At 44.0% G+C, this 21653-nt stretch overlaps 1 protein-coding gene across 4 annotated transcripts in view; it reads right to left on the bottom strand.

The window, feature by feature from the left end:
- PRDM15 (PR/SET domain 15) overlaps positions 1-21653 on the bottom strand; it is a 439353-nt gene that overhangs the window by 299835 nt on the left and 117865 nt on the right. For 3 of the 4 annotated variants that reach the window (XM_085621221.1, XM_085621224.1, XM_085621223.1), the window contains 3 exons: positions 18267-18494; positions 12513-12639; positions 10483-10664 (listed from right to left, as the gene is read on the bottom strand). In XM_085621221.1, coding sequence (XP_085477347.1) covers positions 10483-10664; positions 12513-12639; positions 18267-18494 — 537 coding nt within the window. The remainder of the gene's footprint in view (positions 1-10482; positions 10665-12512; positions 12640-18266; positions 18495-21653) is intronic. The other variant, XM_085621222.1, reaches the window with a different exon arrangement.

Raw genomic sequence — 21653 nt, 5'->3', positions numbered from 1 at the left:
TGCGCGTACGGTAAAACTTACCGTACGCGCAAGCTGCCGTGCGCGAGCGCAATATTGATTGGTTGTTAGATCTTAGTAAACATTCGAATCGGTCGAAACCAGGAAGTGTCGGCCGCCATTTTGTCTCTCGCAGTCTGAGGGGGTGAAAAACAAAGGTGGAGAACGTGAAAAGGGGGCAGGGTGGACAGTTCCTGACCCCCTAGCCTTTGTCAGGGGGTCCCAGAAGGACCCCCAAGGGCCAAAATATCTTTTAATTTTTTTACGAAAAATCACGGAGTACGCGTAGCGTGCGCGTACGGTAGAAACGGAAAAATTCCGCGAACTGCGTAAACGTGGGTGCGCGATGCGCACCGTGTGCCCACAGCGTGCGCACGGTGAAAAACCTTTTAAAAAAATAAATAAATAAATACATAACTTAGCATTTTAAAAAACGTACAAATTCACTGAAAAAACCATAGGTTTCACACACGTTATAGTTCGGAATTAAAATTTAAAAAACCTTGCAAATTCACTTAAAAAAACCATAGGTTTCACACATGTTATAGTTAGCTGGACATTTCACTCGTGAAAAACCATTGAAATTCCCCCGTTATAGTTAGTGCAGGCAACTATAACTCACGCGACCGCAATCCTCTGCTGATGACGTCAGATATTACATCACTGTATTTAGACACTTATTTACCCATGTCTTCTTCCATTAATTTTTAGCTATACATATATTACAATTTTTTTTTTTTCAGAAAGACACATATGTCATCAGTGATGTAATATCTGACGTCATCAGCAGAGGATTGCGGTCGCGTGAGTTATAGTTGCCTGCACTAACTATAACGGGGGAATTTCAATGGTTTTTCACGAGTGAAATGTCCAGCTAACTATAACATGTGTGAAACCTATGGTTTTTTAAGCGAATATATATATATATATATATATATATATATATATATATATATATATATATATATATACACACACACACACATATATACACACACACACAACTGTTTACTGTTCTCTTCCAATGTGCACATTACTTGTGATTATGTAACAGAAGAAGCTCAGTCACATACATTTCTTCTTGCTTTCCTTTAATATGATGACACATTGCTGCGGCCCTAGCTCTATGGATAAGCTCTATATATGTGAACGGAAGTCTTTTGAGACTTTCCATACCCAATGGGTGGAATGCTAGACCTTCCTTATTAAGTCACTTACTTTTAATTCTCCCATCCTTCCGGTTTGGGATCGGGCGTATTCACTATGGCATTCAAGGTGTTACACTCTGTGCAATCATTGAGTGTATTTCAAAAATAATGACATTGACAACATGGCTTTTACAGGTAGTCTTTCTTTCTTTACTATGACGCGATGCATCGTCCTTTTTAGGTCTCGCCTGCCGATAGCAGCGCATGCGCTGCTCTTGCCATGCTAGTTCCTTTTGCAATCGATTCTCTCGAAGGCTTACATGCACGCGTAGAGATGGCTGCTCTCGCCATTTGTCCAAAGCAAACAGCATGCGCGTGTCCGTACAGACTGTGGACAGTCCGACGCCATCTTGCGAAGCTTTCATTGTCATAGCAACGAAAATGCTGCTTCGCGTATGCAGCTTGACGTGGACAGTCCTACGCCATCTTGCGAGGAGGACAGTTTAGCCGGGAGGACTCGAGTCGGATTTTGGGGAACTTAATAAACCAGCGAGGTCTCCACACACTTCTAGACCGCTCGGGCCCTGGCAGTGTCTCCCTGGCCCGCTAGGCCACACACGCTCTCCTAAGACACTGCTCCTCACATGCGGCACCTCCCTCAGGCCGCCCCCCCTTTCGCTGCCTCCGTCGACGCCCGGAGCGACTCGCAGCCCTTCCGACTCGGGGCCGCCTCACCTTCTCGCTGTGTGCTGGTGGGTTGCGACGCGCTTCCACTGCCGCCTGCTGCCCCCAAGCCTGGATACGCTTCCTGCCACCCAGGTGAGGCGTGCTGGTGGGTGGCAATGCGCTTTCACTGCCGTCTGCTGCCCCCAAGCCTGGATACGCTTCCTGCCGCCCGGGTGAGGCGTACCACCGTTTGTTTTGTTTTACATAGCACATACTCAACCCGAGGGTATCAGAGCTCACAGAGCGCTTTACAGACTCGAACCCGTTTCCCGAGCCCGACCGCTCTAGCCGTTAGGCCGCATCCTCACCCAAATGTTTGTTTTATATATTATTTATGAATTCATTTATTTAGCCATTTTCCTCCTCTATACTTATTTCATTAACTCACTGCTCTGGCCTCCATGTCAGTCCTGTTCCTACCCTACCTTGAATTCTACAACTAAACTCCTGCAATTTCTTCTTTCTACCTCTCTCTCGCTCTACTGCATCCTAAAACCGTACATATCTCTCTGCCACTCTTTCACTACCTAGCTCTTCCTACCTTTCTGTAGCTTTCTTTCTGGCCACCTCACATTTCACTGTTCCTGTGTCACTCCTTAACTTATCTCTATCTGAACCTCCTCCCGCTACTGCACCTCTCCCGCTACATCATTTTTATCTCTGTCGTTTTACTGTCTTATGCCCTATCCCAGTTGCTTTAACCGACACAGTCCGTTGTCACTGTGTATCCAGAGAAACATACACATATAAGTAATCGGGATTTACCCATTAATAATTCAAAGTCCTATGTCAAGAAAGTAGGGAAAGATACGAAAAGGAGTTTCCAGTTTAGATCTGGCCAGGACAAAATTCCCCGCACGAAGGTTTTTTTCTTACTTAGGGGTCTTATTTGATGATCAACTTGGGTGGGACGCCTTAATCAAAAGGAAAAAATGGGAACTGGTGCGGGTCAATGGTGCAATTTTTAATTTTGCCTCTAAAGTGGGAAAGAAACCGACAGGAGCTATGCTTCAAGTGTATCAAGCAAAAAGCTTAGCTACAGCAACTTATGGCAGTGAGATGTGGGGCTATACGACAACGGAACCCCTCCAGGTAGTGGAAAATGTTTTTTTAAAAAGGTTATTATGTGTCCCGAGAGGGACTGCAAACATGGCAGTACATGAGGAATTGGGGGTCTCCTACCTAAGTGATACACTTGCTCTGTGTCCCTTGATTTTTTGGCTAACGTGTTGGTTAAACGAAGAGCTATTCCTCACTCAATTGATCCTAAGAGAGTATTTGTCTTTAGATAATATGGCTCGTATCCCCTGGCCTAACTATATTAAAAGAGGATTGGAATTGATTGGGCGGGGAGTTTTATTTTTTAAACCAGATGTTATTGTACGAGAGGATGTGGAATTAACCAAGACAGCCTTCTTGAGTAGGAGGCAAGCAGATCGGGATGCAGAAGAGGTACGGAAACCGAGTGTTCGGGCATATTTATTGCTTAAATCGACGCCACTGTCTGAACCATACCTTATGGGGTCCTTGACGTCACATGAAACATTTATTTTAACCAGGTTCCGGATGAATCTTTTCCATCTCCTGTTAGCAAGACCCAAGGGGGCTTCTAGAGGTCAAGTGCTAGCTCCCTGTGGCTGCGACGGAAAGTCTCCTCAGGACTTGCTGCACTTTATGTTCTTTTGCAAACTGTATGAAGTCCCCAGGAGGCATTTTTTAGTTCCTATTTTAAACAAATTGAATTTTAAACCGGTTAGACCTGCATGAATGCATCTCCAACTGTTGAAGGATGATTGGATTATTTTTATTGTAGGGTATTTAAAGGCAACTATGAAATCTAGGCACTTTATGGACATGTAGAGTCTTTTTATCTAGACTTGTTTTTAGATGAATCCTTGTGTGGCAATGGAGCCTGTTTTTAGAATATGCCACAATTTATTGTATCTGTGTAACTGTTATGGTTTTAATAACAAAAACCGAATAAAGTTTGACTATGCATACACATATAAAGCGAAAAGGATGGACAAATTAAGGAAAGATGGGATTGTAACTACTGTATATGATGAAATCTCACAATTTTCTCATTAATTCTCATCAGTGCCTTCATTTTCATTGAAAATGCCAGGATTTGCGATTTTTAAAACCCACCAATTAAGCCACAAAATCACCCTTATTGTGTTTTTTCTAGAAGGGAAGTGCCAGGCTGGTTACTTGCTGAATATCATGTAAAATGTTGCTAATGCAAGAAAAAAACATGTGTCGGAAAGCAAAAGGGAATGGCTTTCGCAATGCTTTTTCGAGCTTTATTTGGGTGCTGCTTGGCTGAAGGATACCAGGCTTTCAGCTGTTTTGGCCATTTCCTTTTTTTTTTTTTTTAAATGTTAGCTTGCATTAGCTGACAGTGGGAAATAAATTCAAAGTTGCACTTAGCAAGGGGGACACAAAATAAAATTCTCAGCCACAAAAACCCTTAAAATGGCACTGGGTCTGCTCATTTTTATTTCCCACTGCCTCCACCCGAGTCTCCCATGAGTATCCACCACAAGCTGCCCCTCCCTCCCCCTTCGGCTGCCCCACTCACCAAGCAGTAGGATCTGCAGCACTTTGAGCTCCTCCTTGGCATGCTCGTATATCTCCCATCTCCCATCTCCCGGTCGATACGCTCGCTATGGCTCTGAGCCTCCTGCAGCTTGCCGGGCACCGGTGTGCTACAGCACTGCCCCATGTGTCTGATAGCCACAAGCAAGAAGAGAGGGGTATTGGGACGTCGGGGCCGTGAGGCCACGGTTGCAGAGGTGAGCGATACGGGGGTATGGTGGGTGACTGAAATAAGGTGCGAGACCAGTACAGGGAGAAGTCCGTTTTCAGATGTCAGGCAGGTGTTTTTCGAGAGAAGGGTGAGATTATTTTGTGGAGGGCTCTAAACGCAGTTACATTGTTTTATGACGGGGCAGGAGGAGGGATTAAGTTTGAAAACAACGTGCTGTGTGTTACCCTACTGCATTTTTAATGCTTGTTTGACAAGCATCGAGCGTCTGCAGCTACGTGGTAAGCGCGTGCACGGCGACGAAGTGCTCAGTGTTCTTTAAATAGAGACATCACTTTCCGCGCTCCCTTCACAGAGACGGATTGACTTGGCACAACGTAGGTAAGAGGTCGAACGCGCTGCGTTTGGAGAGTGCTTCTCTCCCTCTTCTAGTTATCTCCGTTTGGACATGTGAGCCTCCTTTTCCTTTGCGCATGGCGGCTAAGACTAGTTTCCTTTCTTTTTTGTATTTACAGACTGTGAGCACAAGTTGGCATTTTGAAGTGGTGACTTTTGCACAATTACTTTAGGTTTGCATTATTCTATTCAGGTAACACAGGCCTACCTTTTAGAAACACACCGCTGTTTTTATAATGGGCCCTCCAATTCTTTTTGCCTTTACTTAGATTTAGTCAACGAGAGTATTGGAACCTTGCAGTCCTTAAATAGGATTCTACCACATTTGTGTGTGTAGTGTATTTACATTTTTGGCACAGTAAGTTGGATTCATTACTGTATTGAAGTCTTAGAGTACTCCACACTGTGGGATATATCCCAATGGCACTCAACTGGTTTTGCAGGTGCCAACCATCCGCTCTCTATCCTTTCAAGCCTACGGGCCCTACCTCAACTTTACCACTTCCAGTCAAGGGTGATTTTATGGTAATTTATTAATTTATTTTCTACCCTTTCCGATTTTTGAACCCATGCCCATATACATAATACTAAGCACTTCTTATATCTATCCCCCAGGTGTCCCTTTGTTTTAGTCCTGAGGAAGACCCCGCAGTAAGGATCCAAGTAGCCTACTTTCTATTGGGGGGTCGAAACATCGACTGTGTTACTCTCTATGCCAGTTTTCTATCAACAGTGATTCGTAACTGTGATAATGTATTTCTAACCATGGCAATGTAATCAAACTACCATTAAAGTTTTTTTTTTTTTAAAACCTTTATTGGTCAGTAAACTACCATTAAAGTTTGCGGCTCTAACGAGCCATTTCTATTGTGATTAATTTTTTGATGAATATGATGTCACTATCTTTACTTTACACCTTTACAACCCTCACCTGATGCACATAACCCTCCCTCTTTCTCCCACTGTTGTGGGGCGCTTGCTGTGTACAGTTTTCCTAATTATGTGCTGATTGACAAGCATTCCTACGTTCAACGTGATTAAATAACATTGAACTAGCAATCTATAATTGTACTAGTGTTATTCTGTCCAAATATGCCTTAACCTTTGTGTGTGCTTAAGAATTGGCGCATTGGGACCACCTCCTACTATATTGCACCAGCTGGAGGGGCAGAAGAGGAGTTGGGGGGGGGGGGGGGGGAGGGGGAAGAGATCAGTTGTCACGAAGCACCCTGTTGGCGATCTATGCCCTTTGCCCTATAGGATCTCTACAAGGGATTTGCCTGCTGTTGCTGCTGTGGCGGCTGTTGCCTGGCTACAAAATGTGGGGAACTATCCAAAGCTTCTGGGCTGAGATTGTAGTCCCAATGACCTTGCATGGCTTTACAGTCTTTAAAGTGCTGCATCACCTTAGCCCAGTGGTCTTCAAACTTTTTGATGCCAAGACCCCCCCCATCAATATTTTTTAGGCGTAAGGACCCCCTCCTGACAAAAATTTCTAGAACCTGGTAGTCCTTATCATTGACAACCATAACTGATCTCCAGAAGAATGGTCAACCTCTGGTTGCACCTCATTAGTACCAGTTTAAAACCAAAATATAGCAATAAGGAACAAAAAGGGGACCAGTACAGCTTTGAAAAAAAAGGGCCTTCTACAGAGCGGCAACACCTGTTGCTGCTTTTTAGTAACTTTTAAACCTATTTAGTAAATACATTTCTTTGGTTAAAATCAGTTTATGCAGCAGATGATGGATTATATGGCAAATGCGGCAAATCTCTAATTATGCTAAAATCGCTGCGGCCGCACAATCACATAATTCCAGTGTCCCTTGGTATAATAGCTGTAATGCATGGGCTGCAACTTTATTGCACGGCATTAGAGGTAAACGATACTGTATTTCATGGGATGCGGACAGTTTAGCAATTTCAGCTGCCTCTAACTGGAGGCAGCTGAACATCATTCATCATAATTAAAAATACCTACTTTTTTAGGTCTTTCGTCGCCGGGTAGCTACATATAAAATAAGGGCAGCTTCAAGGAATAATAAATACATTTTTAAAAGTTGTTACTCAGTAGGAAAAGCACTATAATAAATTATGAAACCTCCATTAGTTAATGCACTGCAAAAGTCTGTGTGAAACCAGAGAGACACAGAATTAAATCGTGGCTGGTGCAGGGGAGAAAAGGGACTTGTGTATCTTTAGTACTATGAGGTCACAGCCTGTGACAGAAAGCACTGTGAACATGCAAGTCTTTTTTTAAAAACTTGCATTACACGCAATATAAGATAGACCGCTGCAAAATGTTTCACGATAAAATAGTGCTTCCAAAATATACGGGCTGCTTCCAAAATATACGGGCTTATTTATAAGCCTCTTGCAGTGCCCGTGCGTCGTTTTTATGACGCTCTGGTTGAGCAGAGGGCAGACCCATATCTACGAGGCCATGCAAAGTCACTTTGCGTGGCTTTTGATGGCCTCCTAGATATGGCGTAAGGCAACGCAGCACAAGTTTGTGTGTTGCTTTACACTGCATCAGTCCTTCTCAAAGTGCCTCAATAAACATCATTGGCTTCAGGTTTTTCAGAGGGTTAACTTTATATACATATGCTTAGTTCATAAAGCATTATATGGCAGTAGACATAGCCCTCTTACCCACAAATCTAGGTTCTAGACCCCCAAATGCAGCCTGCGCCCAGAAAAAACTTGGGTATTCACTGGTTCCACGTTTCAGAGAACTTTATGGCGAAATAAGGTTTTCAGTGGCTGCAGCAATGCTCTAGAACTTGCTTACACTGAATCTGAGAAGACAACACTCTTTGCTGAGATTTAGACTAGAGAGCAACTAAACACCTGGCTTTTCCACTACAAGGTTCCTGTGATTTTATATGACTGGTTAGTGATTTGCAGAAATGGGCTTTGAAAAAAAGAGCGCTGCGGTACCCACTCGGCTATAGCACTTAGAAGTGCCTAAATATAATTAAATAGCATGCAGAACATTGCTCCTCTAATCATAAAATATTGAACGCAAAAAATTATCTTATTTAAGGATGTGGGGTTTGGTGTAGCGTTAGACTGAACGTTGGTACCTGCTGCTATCATTTGCTTGGTAGATGCGTATGCACTCTCTGAAATCGGAGCCAGTCATACAGATAAACACACCTTGCTGTCGGTGTGCTGCTGGCCTGAAAGAAATGTAAATGTGCACAACGAGATAATCTGCAAAACCTTTACATTTGCAGATTAACTCGTTGTGCATATATGTATTTCTTTCAGGCCAGCAACACACTGGTAGAAAGGCTGTTTAGATGTCTGTCTGGCTAAGCTTTCCCAGTACCTGAATAAAACTCCAGGGAAAGCATTTCAACTAAGTCTCGGACGTTTTATTCTTCCACATGAAGAGCGCGACCCCCTTGCCATGCCTCCACGGCCCCCCTGGGGGTCGCGCCCCACAGATTGAAGATCTCTGCCTTAGCCCCAAACAGGAGAGACCCATCGAATGGTAGATCCAGTAAAGTAGTTTGGACAACAGGAGAGAACCATGAAACATGCAACCAAGCGTGCCTCTCAGTAGCCACAGACGACCACATCACCCTGGCTACTGAATCAGCTGTGTCCAGACTATACTGTATCACCTGGTGGACAGCAGCTTGGGCATCTGACAACACCTCCGGGAAATGACATCGAGAATGGGCTCAGTCTAAGCCTCATTAAAGGGAAGTAAAGGCTCTGAAATAGAGGAAGGAGAATGGAGCACCTCCGTCAGGATATTAGACTTTAACTCCGCTGTAGGGAGAGGCAATTCCAAGGGATCCGCAGCCTTCCTGATCACAGCGTTAAATGTGGTCACCTCCTGTGTCGGCAAACCCTTTGGAGATAAGGTATCCAGGCCACTAGCCTTCTGTTAACCTTCAAAGTCTGGGTCAGGATCCACAAACTCTTCTTCCTCAGCCTAACCAGGCTCCTCCTGGAACTCTTCTTCCTCCAAAAGTCTTAGTGCCTTTCTCCAAGATCTCATCCTCAGAACAGGCAGCGGCAGCGCCAGCGCCAGATGCAGTGCCGGTGACTTCGGTATCGGCGTCAAAGGGAGGTCCACAGGAACAGGAGTCGACGCCGGTCAAGTCATCGCCGGTTCGGAACCAGACGGCGCCGGGGACGACCCATCTAGCAGTACTCGCCCCTACATAGATTGTAACGGCATCGAGAAACAGCATCGGGAGAGGCCAACTCCCTGGAGCCACAGGCAAGAAAGGCATGAGATGTGCCTGAGGAAAGTGAGGTGGCAAACCACCCAGGGAATAAGCCAACCGAGCAATGGGGCCAACAGGCGCACCAGTAGGGTTTGCTGCTGTGGCGAACAAGCCACACACACCGCATTAAAAAAATGCAACGGATCCGAACCCGGAGTCGGGAAAGCAGGATTTATTGGATTTGGTAATGCAGGCTCTGACACTGCTCGTGGAGGCATCAAATTCGGCTCAGGCTGTGGCGCTGGAGACCCTGGACCAAGAGGTGGAGTGGTCGTCTTTGGCAATGGTGGAGGCGTTGCATTTCTCGGAGCCAGTGGAATCACTGCTCTCGGAGCCAGAGACGGGCCGGAGTCCCCTCAGGTGAAGGAGACAGACAGATCTCATCCCTTTGATGATGCCTGAGACATGGAGAATCCGACTTCAGAGTCTCATCCTTCGATGAGCGATGCCGATAAACATGGTTCTGCTTTTTCTTATGTTTCTTCAACGACCTCCAAGTATGAGGAGTTGCCGACTTCGAACGGGTCCTTGATCTTCTGCGACCCCTATTTTGCTTCTTGGCCATGAATAGTTTGGCCCCCCTCTCCGTCAGCGCTTTGGGATTCTTGTGCATCAACGAAGTGCACGTCTCGACGTCATGGTCCGATGAAAGACACCATAATCAGTCTTCATGGTGGTCAATGATGGACATCTGGCCACCACACTCTGCATGGCTTGAAACCTGATTTTCAAGGAGAAGACATCCTCGATGGCTACCAAGACACGACAATCAAGAAACTGCCACAAATGGAGAGCCTGTGAAAAAAACTATTACGTGTCGACGGCGCAGAAAAAAGGGAAGAACCGACGTCAACACGCCGAATAGGTCTTCTTATGGCTCCGATGACGTCACGTGGAGTTGAGTGCAGAGCCATGCCACTGTGACGTCCATGTCAACGTGGGAGAGCTGAGGATTAAACTTTCCGTGGGATGCTGCCCATTGGGATAATTCAAAAGGTGAGGAATCCACAGGGAGATGTATCCATCAGAAGTTGGCATTTTAATCAAATATTCCTCAAAGGCAGTCATGAAATCTGTTGCACATCCCAGGTAAAACCTAAATTATAGAGCAAATATTAATTGCAAGCTCTTCCATGGCAGGGACTTATAGAAAGGTAAAGCACTACATCCCATCCCTTCTCAAACCCCACTATCAACATACCATGAGAGCGGATGTGCCTGCTGAGGTTGCTGCTGTTTTGAAAGACTTTGCTGCAGAGGTTGCACATGTACATTCGTTTGTGGTCGCCATGCTGAGTCATTAGGCGCCTTCGGATTCCATGCCTCCCAGATAGCAGCATACTTCTTTTAAGGGAGTTGGAACTTTGACTGAAACCATACCTGCTGGAGACACAAAGGTAGAGCGAGCAATACATACCTTCACTGGTCAAAAACAACAAAATGCACAGCCTTAAAACGTCTCTGTTAACCTGCAGCTTCTTTTTCTTTTTGTGAACTACATATAATAGTAAGCGCAAGCTAGAACACTTTCGCTAAGGTGCAAAAATGACAATCCTCATAAAAAAGGTTTACAGAATAATGAGAAATGCAATCCATTAGTCATTTAACGCTTAATTTTCAACTTTATAGTCAAGTGAGACCAAAAACCTACTGATACATAGCCTAAAATACTTCAGGTAAGATACCTCACTAACAGCATCTCATTTCTAAAGAGTTGCAATCATGATCACAGTCTGGATTGGCTGCTTTTGCAGCTCAAACATAAGGTCTATTAAAAAAAGGAAATCATTTTATACCCAATGTATGAGAAGTTGCCTATTTTTTATAAATCTGTTTCCCAGTAAAGAAAATGGAAAGTATAAAAAAAAAAACATGAGGCCAGGTACCAATGGAATAAAGTCACATTTAAAGCCCTGGTGGATCATCCACAACACTCATGTGGCTGTGTAAGAGAAATGAACATGACACTAGACATCTCAGGGTGTGTGACAGTGGTAAGCCATGACCAAAACAGTGCAAGGACAGACTACCACGTCACTCTGCCCATGTATCTCCAATGCTGTGTAGCATGGTTAAAAAAACACAACAAAAAAAAAACACCTATGGTACAGCCAGCTGCATCATTTTGTAGGCATGAACATGCATGCACGCGCCTGCTAAATGATACAAGCACTTTTCTCTTCCTTTACCCATCTGAATTGGATTGGTAAATGAAAAATAAAAAGATAAAAGCCCATGAGCGGGTGGGGGGAAAGCGGTGTGGGTGGGGGCAAGCAACAGAGGGCAGTGTGGTAAGCAACATGGGGAGTGGGACGCAAGCAACACTGAACGGGCAGAAGCAACACTAGGCACCGGTAGCAGGAAGCAACACTAGGCACCGGTAGCAGGAAGCAACACAGGGAACACAGGTTGGGGGAAGCAAGTGAAGAGAAAGCAACATGGAGCAGGGATGAGGAAAACAAATGTGCAAGAGAGCAATGTGGAGCTGGGTGGGGGAAAACAAACACGTGTGACAAAGCAATGTGTGGGGGGGAGAAACACAGGCAGAGAAAGAGCAACATGAGCGCGGGAGAGAGGGAGAAGTACATGAGAGAGACATCCGGAAGACAAATGCACTTTGGTGGATTGCTTAATCACAAAAAAGTAGCACCTGAAAAATAAGCAGTGGAAGGGCATAAGCTATGCGTTCATGCTTCGGGGAGGGACAAACCCACGAAGAGGAAACACAGCCCACACAAACTAACGAATAAGTAAGCAAATGAGCGCGACAATAAAGCCAACCAATGGTAGGCAACGGGAGAGCACTAAGCCCTCTGTGTGCAGACAATATGTCTTGCAACAGACAGAGCATGTGCCGTCTAGTAGGCAAGACCTAAAAATGTGTTGTAGAATACACCGCGTTTCCAATTTTTTCAAAAATGTATTGGGATGGGTAGAGGAGAATCCCCGAAACCCTCTTTGCAGTGGTCGTGCTCACTCACTGCGTTCAGTATGGGACCTGGTCTGACAACATTTTCAAGGGCTGCTTTTGGTTCCCAGTCTGGCAGTTATCGGATATTCTCATTGTTTTTGATGGAATACCCACCTTCCTAACTCTAAATCAGGGCCTAAGGGTTCAAACTGATCTGAAAAATGCTAGGGGGAGAAACTGAGAATGTAAAAACTGTTACAAATAAAATACAGGGCGAGAAACGTTTGTAATAGCAAATAAATTGCTTCCTTTGCATTTACCTTGTTCCTGAGTTTATGCTGTGTGGCATCTTTCCTAAAACCAGTTCTATAATCTGATCATCATTTTCATCAGGGCGTTGGGGCTCATCTGGTGGCACTTCAGTGACAATTTCAGCGACTTCATCCTCTACAAAAACACATGTCAAATAAAAGGATAAAAAATTGAACATCTGTACGGGTGAATTTAGACAAATGTTTATCCATTATTTCATGCATGTATCTTGAAATTTGTAAAGCATAGAGACCAACTGTGAAAGGTGAAAATGACATAAGTCCATGAGGCAGATGCTTAATTAGCCCGTAGACTTGGTGAGAGGAGCAGAAAAAATACTATTGTTTAATGCAGTACTCTTAGCCACAGTCTGGCTAATTGACAATGATTGGCATTGTGATACTGATCGGGTAAAGTAAGGGTTTATGGCTTTAAACTGTAGTGGTGCTTTCATGCAGCCCAGGCGCAGTAACATCTGATCCTACAATTCAACATCAGAGCCCGGAATTTAGAGGGGAAACAAACACCAGCTTTCAACTCACATCCATACATTTGCATGCTTGGATGTTCCCTAGGAACAAGGGGAGGGTTAGACCTGATGCAGGAGCTATTTTTAAGTAGACACCCATAGAATATCAAAGGAACTGAAAACAAACATTCTGGGTGATGCCTTCAAGTCAATAATGGGCTCTATAAAGTGCCACCTACAGTATACTTGATAGAAACAGGAACATATTGATATGCAACTAGATTCCATTCTGAAATAGGCTTGGTAGATAGAACATATATGCACCATTCATATTTAAGCTTAAATGCATTTTATCATCATTTTCAGGTAACCAGACCATAGTCAACAGTGTTCAATGAACTTCAATTCCTCCCTCCTCCCTTTCCCAGACACACAGAGACTCCACTTTCCAGATAAACAAATACATACAATACACCAACTTGGTTACTTCAAGCAGTTGTGCATCATCATTCAACTGGATTATAGGGTCTGTGACAACTGAAGTCACCATCTAGGACTATAATAATAGTCTAGGTCAGATTCTTCTAAAATGTGTAAGGCTTTCAATCTCTTGGGACATTGTAATTCTCTTAAATGGGATGCTAGATACCCTACGAGCTGGTGACTTTGTTTATAGAATTCTTTCCTGGTCTTGGATGTTTTAAATAATTTTTTCATGCCCATGATCCACCACAACCTACCCAAACACATGTTCTCTGAGGTTATGATGGGGGTTTCCCACTGAGACAGGAAGGTTTGTTTGGCTGAGTGAAATGGGTTTCCCTTTCCTATTATGTAGAGAGTAAACGGTTTCTGTGGGCACCCCCTGAAATATCACTTTAGGACTTTGTCATCTTCAATAGTCTCTACTACATCTTGCCAAAAGGTGTTCAGTTTGGGCAAGGACCATAGGATATGTGTCAGGGAGACAAACCCTTTAGTATCTCTTTACCAGGATGCTCTCCCTACAAGGCCCAATAAAGGCAATTTAACAGAGTTTAGTACCAACCGTAAACTATTTTTTAACAAAATTAACTTGCCTCCCACACGACTCGTGACCAAGCCATTTCTAATTAAAATACAAGCTACCTTTCTCAGTCATCTCGAAATGCAAACCAAATCCTCGGCCGTCCATTGAAAAGCTAGCACAGTTTGAACAGTACCTGCCTCTCTCCCCTCCACAGGTGACCATAACTGTTTCAAAGGGGGTTAAATCTCTTACAGCTGCATCCCTTATATGTGGCTGTAGCACCCAGAGGTGAACTTGCCAATAAAAGAAGCGATCCCCCTTCCTGTAAGCCACATTCTTCTCAGTTAATGGAAGAGGTTATCTCTCTTGCCTCAAACAAATCTCTCAGGGTGCAGCAATCCACTCCACACCATTGCAGAAAATTCTGATGCTCTGGGATAGTGGGGTAAAAATGGAGGGGAAAGAAGTCAGCCCCCCACACAAGCCTATGCTATACTAAAATGCCAGGGCTACACTTGTGACAAGGGCAATGACACGTTAGATCTTCTTTGAGATTTCCATTGCTAGAGAATCTCCTAGAGATGACCTCCACTTAGCACGTGGCCAAGAATACATCATTGTTTCAGTGTCTCTCCTGGTCCAATCCACAAAGTATCAGAGATGAGCTGCATATTAATATGCAAAGAGATTCACAATCCTGAAATACCCTAGTTAGATTGGAGAGGAGCACTGGCGACAACTGATTCTCTTTTATTTTGCCAGATAAAAGCCATACAATGTCCTTGAAGATCCTCTATGAATCCCTTTTTGATATGTAATGGGATTGTCTGAAAGAGGTACAGAATGTTCGGTCACATTGCCATCTTGACAGCTGTGATAAGGACCAGCCAAGACAGACCTTGTTGGTTTGACTGCCTACTATGAATTCTGACCGTTCTGGGTGTATCAGTTTTCTAAGTATCATTTGCAACCTCGTCGCCACTACTCTGGAAAGGATTTTAGCATAAAGGTTGACCAGAGAAATCAAACTAGAAGAAGCAGAACTATCCAGTGGTGTTCCAGGTTTTTGATATCATGTAATGAACTCCGTGTAGACTTTCATCAACAGCAGTAGCAGCGGAGTGGTAAATGTCTCATACAATAAGGTAGTTTAGCCATCTGGGCAAAGGGCTTTGGAGCGAGTATTTCTTCTTTCACAAACAGCCTATCCAGTTTGTCTTTAGCCGCTGCAGGGATCTTGGGTAGGTTAGTATTCTTCGGGTTCAGGTGGCCTTGGGCCAAGCGGCTAAATCTTTATCATATAGGTGGCTGTAAAAATTATCTGGAAAAAGATTTGTCTAATCGGCATCAATCGCAGTTATCACTTTATTGGGGTCAGTCGTAGTTATTACTTCCTCTCCATCCCTGACCTCTACCATTTGTCTTTTTACCTGCTTGGCTTGAAGTAGGATTACCAGCAATTTTCTGAGCTCAAAGAGTAAAACTTGTTGTCGAGCTTTGCTAGGAAAAAGCTCACTTGATTTCAAGTAGTTTAATGTATCCATTCACCTTAATCACGCTCCTCAAAGTCTTCTGTGATTGAGTGCGCTTATGTGCCTCCTTCAGTTTAAGCCTCAACTGAAGCAGGTGGCGATCTCTAGTTTTTTCCAAATGATTTGCTTAGGCTATAAAGGTTTTTCGCACAGTGGTGGCTGGTATCTGAAGGCGGTGAGCATTTGCGGGGGGGGGGTGGAATTAATAATAAATTATAATGTGGAGGCGGAGAGGGGAATGAATAAAAAATTAAAATACTAACTTACCTGTCTGCTACTCACCGCTGCCTCCTCTGGGTCCTTCCTGCCCACTTCCATGACAGGAAGCAGCAGGAAGCACCCGGCTCCTAGCCTCCCGACAGCCAATGACAACGCTGCAATACAGCATTGTGATTGGTCTGAACGCCATGGATCGATGCTCAGCCAGAGAATCTGAGACTGGATATGTTGTCCATGCAGGCTGTACAGGAGAACATGTTTAAGTGCGCATGACGGCCTGCACACTTAGAGCGGCAAACCACTCCTCCCCTGCTCCGTGAGCAGAGCAGCCTCGTCCCTAAACAGCTGAGCAAGGTAAAAATAAAAATGATAATAACAGTAATTGATCATCATTTTCCTTTTTGGACCTGCTCAGTGGGGCAACGCTCCTCCGCCTTAGCGAAGGAGGCACCACTGTTCTCGCAACACTGCCCACAGACCATGCTTGCGCTCACTTCATGGTTATTGTTGCGGATTTAGGGATATTAATGACTATGTATCTTTTAACAGACCTCATTAAGACGCCATGAGCTACTCTCTGTATCTGGGGCTACAGGTCGTTTTTATACGGTAAGACAGGAGTACTTTGTCCGACAAGGTTATAGGTTCCTGGATAATGTTATGGACCATTTGGGCTAATGTAATATCCAAGGGGATATGGTCTATCCTGGTATAACTTTTATGGGCAACTAAGTAGTGTGAATATTTTACTCCAAAGTGGGTGCCTGTATCTCTAACTATCTACCAAGCCCATGTCTTTGAGCTGGAGTTTATCAGCCACAGAGATTCCTATTGCCCTCCCAAACTTATAGTGGAACCTGGTCTATTCCCAATTCATTAGCATATTCAGATTGTCTCCCACCATCATGGGTTCCTCCATCTGTACGTGGAAGGTTTGCAATAGAAAAACTGCTCCTGTCCAGTTTAGACCCTAGTCAAGCCCAATCACCTTGGATGAGATGAGTCTCCTGAAGGAGCCACACTTCAGTGTTTAAGAGTTGCAGTTCATAAGTGATATTATGTCGTTTCATGGGATAGTTTAGGCTGTTTACAATCTAGAATATTAATGTTAAGCCCATCACCTGCATATCTGTTGATGTAAGAAACTGTTTTCCATTGATGGGGCTAAATGGGTTGGTGCCGTCCCACTTCCAGTGAAATTCCTTTCAACAGCTACTAAACTATAACTTCCTACGACAACTAACAAGTGATAACTCACAATCACTGAGGCCAGTCGGTCCAAAGATGCTCTCAGTGTTTGGGACCAACTTCGAACCTGTATCCAAAGTGAAAGATATGGGGTATGTTTCAGTTTGAGACAACACAGAGATCTGCATCCCACAAACTACCAATGAATGTTGGAGTGAAGTGGTAGCCCCTTGCACCTTTCAGACTGGGAAGATATACAGAAGAGGGACAATCCAATGATAACAGCCTCACTTATTGCCAGTCTGGCATGCCACCGCAGGCGCAAACTCAAGTTTGGCAGCAGGCACACACAAGTGCCAAAGCAAACTCCTTTGCAACCTTGAACCTCTCAAAGACTATTTCCCCATTTAGGCTTCTTCTTTCCACATGCGGAGACTCGCCTCTGGGGTGGATTGTCCACAGCTCCCAGTCCTGCAGGGTTCTAACATGAAACTGGTCATAGAAGAGAGGGGTGACGCGGATCATCCCCCATCAGCTGCAGGCACAAACAGGGCTGGGATGGTGAACACCCATCCCCGAAGGTGCCACGGAACCCCGGATGGGTCTACACTGGTTGATTTTCACAAGTCTTGAAGTGAGGCCTGTCACTCCAGGCTGCCCCACCCGCTCAGCTCCTGCTGCACTTTCTAGTTTTCCATTCTGAGCACTTTTTGTGGCAGCACTGGGTATTCGCAAGCAGATATCCAATTGGGGCCATCATCCAAAAGACCGCTTGCGGTTGCCATCTTGTTGCAGCCATGCTTCTCAGAATGGCTGGTTTTCAGTCTGCATCAGCTGTTGTTGGGGCTGCCAAACCTTGTATATGGAGCAGTCCGCACTCGTAGACATGGGCTCACTACGGAGGAGGGACAGGCTGCCCATGGATGACCCACAGGACTTTTTCTGCCTTCTTGGCGCAAGTTCTAACCTGCATACATTTTTTAAAGTGGATTTGTAGGCTAGCAACTATATGCACATGTGATTGAGTATCCCAGGGAACATGTAGGTGAGATAAACTACTCTTAACTGGTACAGAGAATATGGGATCGCACTATGGAACATCAGATGCAAAAGGTTATGTTGGTGCGTTCTGATCCTCTAGCAAACATACATTCATGGACAATAGGGAGACCAGCCCAAACTGAAGGCTGCGCAGAAGGCTAGTTACAACCTAGTCAGTAAGTTACGTTTCCTCCTACTAAAGGCAACTGGGCGCTAAATATGAAGTACACATCAATCTTAAAGAAAATGAGATAGTACTTGATGGGTGCCTAGTGTACACTTTCTCAGCCTCCTTCTCTCTCACCTGCAGATTCACCTTCTTCTATAATCACAAGAGGCACTTCCGGTTTGGGGGCCTTTGGTTTCCTGTTTTTTCGTGCCTTTCTCCTGGGTTCCTTATTCCCCTTGGCATCATGGCAGTTCACCTGTGGCTCCTCGCTTGGAGTTGCTCCTTCCATCTGCATAACTGGGCTTTCAGTTGAGTTGGTCTGTGAGAATCCTTTAGCTTCTTCCAAATGACTCAGTAAGTGCTCTGATAATAAGAAACAGACACCCGGGATTTAAAATCTATAAGCATTTGCTCATTCTAGAGAAGCCAAGGCTTCATGGTCCTTGGAGGAAGAGGTACTAAAATATACATTTTTAGTTAATACATTGCAGCTTCCATTTTATACAAACTAAACAAATATGAATAATGCATAAAACACATACTAATGATACTGCTCACGTGCACAATCTTTTCTGGAGCGACTTCCGTTTTAGGGTTCATTTATTTCACTACTAGTCATAATCTAGAACGGTCATTCATTTATACTGCTTTATGACCATGAAATGTACAGGTGAGCATGGGTCATAATGAGCAGTTAGCAGCACCACCCAAGTGCTGTATTGTCAATCTCATGTGTCCATCCATTTAAAGAACAATCCTTTATCACGGAGGCAGATCGGGAAAATAAAGAACAGGATTTTAGCAATTTGACTTTGAAAAGAAGTGCTGACTGAGAGAGATAGTGTGGAGCAGTGCGGAAAACCAGAGGTGCAGAGATGTGTCAAACAGAAAAAGATAGAACTGAAGAAATGTAGAGTGCAAGGGAAAAAAGGAAAAAAGGTTCAGATGTAGACATAGAATGTATTGCAGCGGACCATTCCAAGAAATAGAAAATAGTTCCCTCTGAAAACCTCCCATCTGGAAAGAGGTAGCTACGGAGGAAAAGAGTGAGTGAGGTGGGACACACAGGGAAAAAGTTCAAGAGAAACGTCTGAATCAGCCATCTTTCGGCCTCCTAACACATCAATTACTTACAATATATGCATCTTTTTTTCCAGACTTTGCCCTTGCATCATCAGACTTCCAGTTCCAAAGAATCAAGGTAGAGCTCAGCTTTTGTTCAGTGCAATCACAGAGTGCAAATGTCAGAAAATCTCTACTTAGTGGAGGACATCAAAACATTTTGGAGATCTTTTTGGTAATCGTGACATTACAAATTATCAAACATGCAAAATTCCAAAGCAAAAATTCTACCATTTTTGTGTTTAGACAGACAGGCCTGTAGGACGACTATTTTACATAAGAGACAACGTGAGGGTTCTTTGAGTGCTTTACAAGAACTTGTAATCCTAGATCTCAGTTATAAAAGAGGACAGGCGAAATTGGTGGTTACCCCAGCTGGAGGATTTTATGTTGCTGCAGAAGTCTGTGAATATCTTTGTCTAGTTTGAATTTTGTTGTGAATGGATTTCTTTTGGTATTGCTTGTTATTTGTCTTGAACCAGTGCTTTAAATGGGCCGGTACTCACCGGTACTGAGTACCGGCACTTCTCATTTTTACCGCTCTGAGTACCGGCACTTCTCTGCTGCCAAGGAGAGTACCGGTACTCAAAGGTAGGGTCATTGTTGATCTGGCTCATGCGCACGAACGAGGCTGTCTGACAGCCAAAGCGCCTCTAGCCCAAGCTGAGCCACCTTTAAACAATTCAGCAGGGCTCATGTGCATAATGTCCGGTGTTCACCACCACACCGTGTTTGACAGAGCAGGGTCCATTCTGGCCCTATGCTGTCAATCACATTCACACCATGGTGTGCATTTGTGCACACACTCCAATCCAGGCATCTCACGACAGCAGCAATAGCAGCAATTAAGAAAGCCATGGGAGATAAGGGGTGTAAAATGGCCTTTATCCCACCTGAGTCTTTTGTGCGAGTGTCCTGTCTTTTGTGTGTCTGGGTGTTTGCCTGCTTGTGTGCGCTTGTTTGTGTGTGTGTGTGAGAGAAAAGCAAGTGAAAGAGGGAGAGGATCCAGACACTATGGAGGTATTTTAAAGGCCATTCTTGGAATGCTTTGTGTGAGCATTGTTGCTTGTTTCTGTGAGTGCGCACTCAAGAATATATAAGTATTCAGCCACATAGTATAAGTGTCTTATGTCTTGTCCATAGCCACGCCCCTAGCCCCGCCCACTTGCTACACTCATAGCTCATTTTAAGAGTACCTGCACTTATTTTTTCCCATTTAAAACACTGTCTTTACACTTTGCGAAACTTCTCTAAATCTACAGTATTCATTCTTTTGGCTCCTCTGACACGGCTGGTACAGAAAGATGTTCAAGGAAAAGGAAGACTAAATATTTTACTGTACATCAGCACGAGAACTTCAAAGTGCAACCACAGAGACCATCCTCATGTGAACCCTTGGCAGTATCCATGGGCAGTTACTCTGATCACTCAGCTGCCACCCCGATGATGTGCCTAGATGAGGCTTTCATTCTCCCTCTTGTGGCAGAGAAGGTCTGCAGAGAAATTATGCTCCAAATCCCAAAGGTACCAGTCATAAGGGTTCAATAGAGATATTGTAATTGCAGTTTTCAAAGAAGTGAGCAATATACTTTCCTCCAGAAAGAAATTAGTTTTTTGTTTCCATTAATGGGAGGACAATCGATAAGTAAGCAGTGCCATTTCTTTTTCTAATTGCATCTATAATCAGTGAAATTGTTCAATGATCACCCCTCAGGAAAAAGGATCTTGTTCAATAGGCTTATATGTGTTCAGAAGATATGGTGTTGCTGCCGAACTGAAGCAAGAGCTAGAAAACAAAGTGATGGTTCTATCAATCCGAAGACTAAAGACAAGTAAGTTTTGTTAGTATTTAAAATATTACTGATGTTCTGGATTGAGGGGAATGTGTAGGCATGTTTAGATTTAGTGCTCATTGACCTAGCACACGCTGAAAGAGCTGGGTGTCTTCTGGGTGTAACACTATATATATCTAATAAAGTACTCTAAATAAATAAATACTCTATTAGAAGCATCAGTCAGAGTCAAGGAGTATGTCCTCTGAGCTGTACATTCCTTAACAGCACATGTGGCATGAGCAATTCCAACAAGTAAAATATGACCCCTCTGAAATACAACATTTTAGCTAGGTTATCCTCCAGTTCTAACCATTTATTTATTTTGAGTTTCAAAGAGGTTTGGTGCACTTTGCATAGAACAGTGAAAATCAGAAGGAACAATGTCCTGATGTGCATCGAATAGTAAGAATATTGTACTAGGTGTAACTTTTAAACCATCATTCATCACCTGAAGGTCTGTGCTGCCCAGAATGTTCAGGTCTTGAAATATGTGGTTAAGTCCTTTTTTCCTGTGGGTAATAGATGGTGGCTTCATTTCCAATGGAAACTTCAGAGGAGCCATCAT

Source organism: Triturus cristatus, chromosome 8 (genome assembly GCF_964204655.1).
Source record: "Triturus cristatus chromosome 8, aTriCri1.1, whole genome shotgun sequence".
NCBI classification, from domain to species: domain Eukaryota; kingdom Metazoa; phylum Chordata; class Amphibia; order Caudata; family Salamandridae; genus Triturus; species Triturus cristatus.
Note: the sequence above shows the minus strand (reverse complement) of the source record. Positions and strands in the feature narration are given on the sequence as shown.